This window comes from Myotis yumanensis, unplaced genomic scaffold (genome assembly GCF_028538775.1).
Source record: "Myotis yumanensis isolate MYYU_CA2020_CCGP unplaced genomic scaffold, mMyoYum1.0.hap1 SCAF_1, whole genome shotgun sequence".
Classification (NCBI taxonomy): Eukaryota; Metazoa; Chordata; class Mammalia; order Chiroptera; family Vespertilionidae; genus Myotis; species Myotis yumanensis.
The window spans coordinates 122,450,285-122,456,857 of NW_027223752.1; the positions used below are offsets into that span (position 1 = coordinate 122,450,285).

The 6,573-nt window shown below is 34.6% G+C and overlaps 1 protein-coding gene across 1 annotated transcript; it reads right to left on the reverse strand.

Moving 5' to 3' along the window:
- Nucleotides 1-3,977: 3,977 nt before the first annotated feature.
- On the reverse strand, nucleotides 3,978-5,336 carry LOC139012958 (SCAN domain-containing protein 3-like). Its single transcript, XM_070419166.1, has one exon. It carries the CDS (start codon nucleotides 5,334-5,336, stop codon nucleotides 3,978-3,980), a length of 1,359 nt encoding a protein of 452 aa, XP_070275267.1.
- Between the last annotated feature and the right edge of the window lie 1,237 nt (nucleotides 5,337-6,573).

A 6,573-nucleotide genomic window follows, 5' to 3' on the forward strand; every position in this document is an offset into this window, starting at 1 on the left:
ACATTTTTCCACCCAACATAGGAGCACCAAAATATATAAAGCAAATTTTGATAGACATAAAGAGAGAGATTGATGGTAACACAGTCATAGCAGGGAATTTTTACACACCATTGAGACCCATTGCTACATCTTCCAGATAGAAAATTAATAAGAAAACATCAGTCTTAAGTGACACACTGGACCAGATAGATTTAATTGATATTTCAGAGCATTTTACCCCAAAGCAGCAAATATACATTCTTTTCAATGACACATGGAACATATTCTAGGATAGACCACATGCTGGGACAAAAAACATGTCTCAATTTATTTAAGAAGACTAAAATCATGTCAAGAATTTTCTTCAATTTCAATGATATTAAAATTAGAAATAAATTTCAAAAACTGAAAAATAAACAAACACATGGATTGTAATAACATGTTACTAAAAGATGAATAGGTTAATAATGAGATAAAAAAAAGATATCTTGAGACAAATAAAAATGGAAACATAACAACCCAAAATCTATAAGACAAAGAGAAAGCATTCTTAAGAGGGAAATTCATAGCATTACAGGCCTACCTCAAGAAACAAGAAAAATTTGACCTAAAGGCAAAATAAATAAAATAAAAAATAAATTAAAATCACAAAGTGAGTAGAAGGAAAGAAATAATAAAGATCATACTAGAAATAAACAAATAGCATCTAAAAAATATTACAGGTCAGTTGGTTCTTTGGAAAGATAAACAACATTGATAAACCTTTAACCAGACCAATCAAGAAAAAAAAGAAAAAAAGACAGAAGACCCAACTAAATAAAAACAGAAATGAAAGAGGGAAAATAACAGCAGACAAAACAGAAATGCAAATTATTGTAACAAAATATTATGAACTATAAGGCAAAAGTTTGGACAATCTGGAAGAAATGGATAAATACCTAGGATCATACAATGTCCCAAAATTGAAAGAAGAACATCTAAATAGGTTCCAACAAACAAAAGTACTGATCTGGATGGCTTTATAGGGGAATTTTACCAAACATTGCAAGAAGAACTAACACCTATCTTTATTAAAGTTTTCAAAAAAATTTCAAAAGGCTCCCAAGTTCACTTTACAAGGCCAGCATTATTCTGATTCCAAGATCAAATAAGGACCACTATGAAGAAATAAAATAATAAGCCAATATCCATGATTGACATAGAAGCAAAAATCTTCAACAAAATATTAGCAAACTGAATTCAGCAATACATTAAGTAGATCACATATCTATGATCAAGTGAGATTTTTTTTCTGATGCAAGATTTTTACAATATTTGCAAATCGATTTATGTGATACACCACATAAATAAAATGAAAGATGAAAATCATATGATCATATCAATGGATGCAGACAAAACATTTGACAAAATCCAATATCCACTTGTTGTAAAAACTCTCATCAAAGTAGGAATAGAGGTAACATACTTCAACATAATATAGGCCATATATGCAAAACCACATCTAATATTATACTGAATAAAAAAAACTAAAAGCATTTTCCTTATAATCAGGAACAACACCGAGCTGTACACATTCACCACTCTTACTCAACCAAGTACTGGAAGTCCTCACCATAGCAGCAGGCAAGAAGAAGAAATAAAATGCATCCAAATAGGAAAGGAAAAAGTAAAACTGTCATTATTTGCAGATGACATGTTAAAGTATAAAGATTCCACCAAAAAATTACTAGAACTCATAAGCTAATTTAGTAGAGTAACAGAATACAAAATTAGTAGTCAGAAATTTAATGCACAAAATAAACAAATGAAAAAACAGATCCAGAGGCATAGAAGCAAGGGACATACTAGCAAATCTCAGAAGGAGGGTGGGGTGGATGGGAAGAGATCAACCAAAGAACTTGTATGCATATATGCATAACCCATGGACACAGACAATAGGGTGGTGAAGGCCTGGGGCAGCAGGTGGGGGTGGGCTAGAAGGAGTCAATGGGGGGAAAAGGGGACATACGTAATACTTTCAACAATAAACATTAAAAAGAAAAGAAAAGAAATTGGTTGCATTTTATATAATAATGATGAATTATTAAAAAGGAAAACTAAGAAAAAAATACCATTTATCATTGCATCAAAAAATAAAATATCTAGAAATAAATATACAAAGATGAAAAAATATTGTGCTCAGAAAATTAGAAAATAGTGAATAAGTAAATTGAAAAATATACAAATAAATCAAAGAATATATCATGCTCATGGATAGGAAGATTTAACATTTGAAAATGTCCATACTATCCAAAGCAATCTAAGATTCAACACAATGCCTCTCAGAATATCAATGATGTTTTTTACAGAACTATAACATATAATCCAAACATATATGCGGAACCACAAAAGAACCTGAACAGCCACAACGATCTTGAGAAAGAAGAACAAAGTTAATGGTATCATTCCAGCTAATATCAAACTATACTATAAGGCCATTGTAATCAAAACAGCATGGTTTTGGTGTAGAAATAGACATATAGATCATGGAACGGAGAGCCCAGAAATAAACCTACACCTATGTGGACAGTTAATATTTGACAAAGGAGGCAAGGATAGATAATGGGATAAAGACACTCTATTCAATAAATATTGTCCTGAAAATTGAACATACATATGCAAAAAGAAAAGAAAAGTAACTAGACTACCTTATTACACCATATACAAGAATGAAGTCAAAATGGAAAAATTGAAACCATGAAATTCATAGGAGAAAGCAGTAAAATCTCTGACATTTCTCATAGAGATATTTTTTTTCTGATATATCTCCTCAAGCAAGAGAAACAATGAAAAAATACATAGTACTAGTTGATTTGGCTCAGTGGATAGAGTGTCAGCCTATGGTCTAAAGGGTCCCAGGTTCAATTCTGGACAAGGACAGGTACCTTGGTTGCAGGTTCCTACTTGGCCCGGGCCTGGTCAGGCTCCTGCAGGCAGCAACCAATAGATGTGTCTCTCTCACATCAATGTTTCTCTTTGTCTTTCCTCTCTCTTCCACTCTCTCTAAAAATTAATGGAAAAATATCCTCAGGTGAGGACTAGAAAAAAAAGTACTTGAAAAAGAAAAAAATAAATTAATGGGACTACATCAATCTAAAAAGTTTTTGCAGAGCAAAGGAAACCATCAACAAAACAAAAAGACAACCCTCTAAATCAGTGGTTCTCAACAATCCTAATGCCTTGACCATTTAATACAGTTCCTCATGTTGTGGTGACCCCCAACCATAAAATTATTTTTGTTGCTACTCCATAACTGTAATTTTGCTACGGTTATGAATCATAATGTAAATATCTGATATGCAGGATGTATTTTCATTGTTACAAATTGAACATAATTAAAGCAGAGTGATTATTCACAAAAACAATATGTAATTATATATTGTGAAATATTTATTTCTAATTACAAATACATGAAATTTGTGTCTTAAAGCATGGTGTAGCATGGGTAACAGTTTTAATATAACAACAGTAAACTACATTGCTACATTTTGCTACAGTATGCATAAAAAGCCAACGTCAGTGCAAGGGTTGAGATTGCTTCTTTCTCACCAGATCAGAAATTCTCGGGGCAGTCTTTGCAAGAGCACAACAAAGATCATCTTCCACAACAAGTCTACTTCTGTATTTAGACTTGATAAGCAACAAGCTGGAAAACCCTGTTTCACAAAGATATGTTGTTGGAAATGGAAGAAGAAGGCGCAACACAGTCTCAGACAGAACAGGATATGACTGCAAACACTTGATCCAGAATTTTGTAACTGGCATTGTAGAGAAATCAGTTCTCCCTGCATTGTTTTTAATAAGTTCAATGAACTCCTCTTGTGCTGTCTCAGGAACATTTTCAACTTTGACTGTGAATGGGCTTGTGGCAAGTGCAAATGGGGTGTGAGGTAGATTTGGAAAGTACGATGAAATTTTGTCTGCAAGCATGTGCAAGTGTTCTTTCACAGAAATGATCATCATAATCCTTTTGTCTGGTTCAATGTCATGTTCCTCAAAGAAAGCAGATAAGGTAGGCAACATGTAAATTTTATTTTCATCCAAATTTTTTGACAAAGCTGAAGTTTCATTTGGAATGATTGGTTCTTTTCAGACAAATCGAGGCATGTTGCATTTGGTCCTTGCAGTGATAAATTTAGCTCATTCAAGATGGCAAAGATGTCAACCAAGTAAGCCATTTTATGCAGTTCACTTTTATCGCCAAAAAGTGCTTCGAACTGCAGTCTTGCTTTCTGATTAAGAAACATTTTGAGTTCATCACGAAGCTCAAAAACATGTTTTAAAATTTTTCCTCTCGATAACCATCGCACTTCAGTGTGAATTAGCAAAGCATTGTTTGGCACATCCAACTCGTTGCACAGTTGCGAAAACAGTCGACTGTTTAAAGCACTTGCCTTTACAAAATTGACACAACTTATGATGCTTTTCCTTACTTCTTGTAATTCTTGTGGTAGCGTCTTCATTGCTAATATTTGCCAATGAATCATACAGTGAGTTCCGATGACTTTTAGTGACTCATTCAGTACCAAGCGTTGAAATCTAGATCTACATCCTAGCATAGCTGGAGCAACATCTGTGCAAACACCACAAACTTTTTCCCAAGAGATCTTATTCTCTTTCAGCAATGAACCAACTGTGTCAAATACATCACGTGCAGTAGTTGTCGTTTCAAGAGGTTTGCAAAAAAGAAACTCCTCTTTAAAGTCGCCATCATTAATATACCTCACGTAAACCAGTAACTGTGAACAGTTTGCGACGTCTGTAGATTCATCCAGCTGCATACTAAATATTGGAAGTGGAGCAGATTTAATTTCCTGGATTACCTGATCAGGAATATCAACAAACATGTCATCTATTCTTCTGCAGACAGTGTCTTTAGAGAAGGAAATTGCACTCAATTTCGTAACAAATTTGTCTCCAATCATAACTCGAACAATGCCTTTGGCCACTGGCAACAGTAAATTCTCAGCAATGGTGTGAGGTTTCATAGCTCTGGCGTTTCTGAGTGCCAGCAAATATGAAGCTTCAATGGCTGCTACGTTTTGTTTGTGGTACTTGCCACCAGTGTCAAGTCTGGCTTTCTTGAGTCCGTCAGCTTTGCTTCTAAAATAGTTGGTATCCTTGCTGGCAAAGCTTGGATGCTTGCTATCAAAATGGTATTTTTGTTTGTTCAGCTTCATAGATTTGGCTGATAGAACTTCACAACAAATAACACATTGCTGTTTCTCAATTTCTGCTGTAATTATTGAGGTAAAACCATACTGTAAAAAATCCTCACTATATTTGATTTTCTTAACGTTCTTCTCTACACAATCCATTATCATGGGATGGTTTGCTAATGAAAATAATATGTAACAATACCTTTAATAATATAAAAGATGATACATGGCATAGTTCAGTCAATACAGTTCATTAAGGTTTCCTATGATTTACCATATTCAGTGTTGTTTTTTTTACATACCTGTTACTATCACAAGAGGGCAGTATTCACATCAACCACAGCTGAATATATAAAGACCGATCAACATCCAGATTAAGTTTCTTTGGTACAGATATTTTATTTTTGCAGTAGTTGATGATTTTACAGTACATGATTTTACATTTACCCAGTAATTATAATTCATGAAGTGACATTTTACATCCAATACTGCTGCTTTCAATACAGTAACTGCTTTTAACAGAGTAGCTGCTTTCACCACAACAGCTGCTTTCTACACAGTAGCTGCTCTCTACTCATGTGTGACTGGTCCACATAAGTACATTATGGTGCCAACCCTGTCACATACACCTGTATTTGTACGTGGTGTATGTGATGGGGTTGGTGCGATGATGTCATCATGCTGGGTACTCATATGTGGGCGTATCTGCATGTGGGAGGACCCGCCTGGAGATGGATAGAGGAGCAGTGTTTCAGTTCCTAAGACCATCGAAAATATGTGTTTTCCGATGGTCTTAGGCGACTCCTGTGAAAGGGTCGTTCGACCCCCAAAGGGGTCGCGACCCACAGGTTGAGAACTGCTGCTCTAAATGGAAGAAGATATTTGCCAATGTTATGCCTAATAAGAGTTACTATCCAAAATTTATTAAGAACTCATACAACTCGACATAAAAAAAGCAAACAATCTAATTTAAAAAATGAGCAAAGAACCTGAATAGACACTTCTCTAAAAAGGACATACAGATGACCAATAAACATATGTTAAGATGCTCAATGTCACTAATAATTAGAAAATGCAAATTCAAACCACAATGAGATAACACCTCCCACCTGTCCAAATGGCTATCATCAATGAATCAACAAACGACAAATGTTACAAGGAGGCAGAGGAAATGAAACACTGGTAGGAATGAAGACTGGTGCAGCCACTGTGAAAAACAGTATGGAGTTTCCTCAAAAAATTAAAAATGGAACTGCCTTTTGACCCAGAGATTTCATGTCTGAGAATATATCCTAAGAATCCCAAAACACCAATCAGAAAGAATATATGCACCTTTATGTTCATAGCAGTATTACTTACAATAGCCAAGACATAGAAGCAACCTAAGTGTTCATTA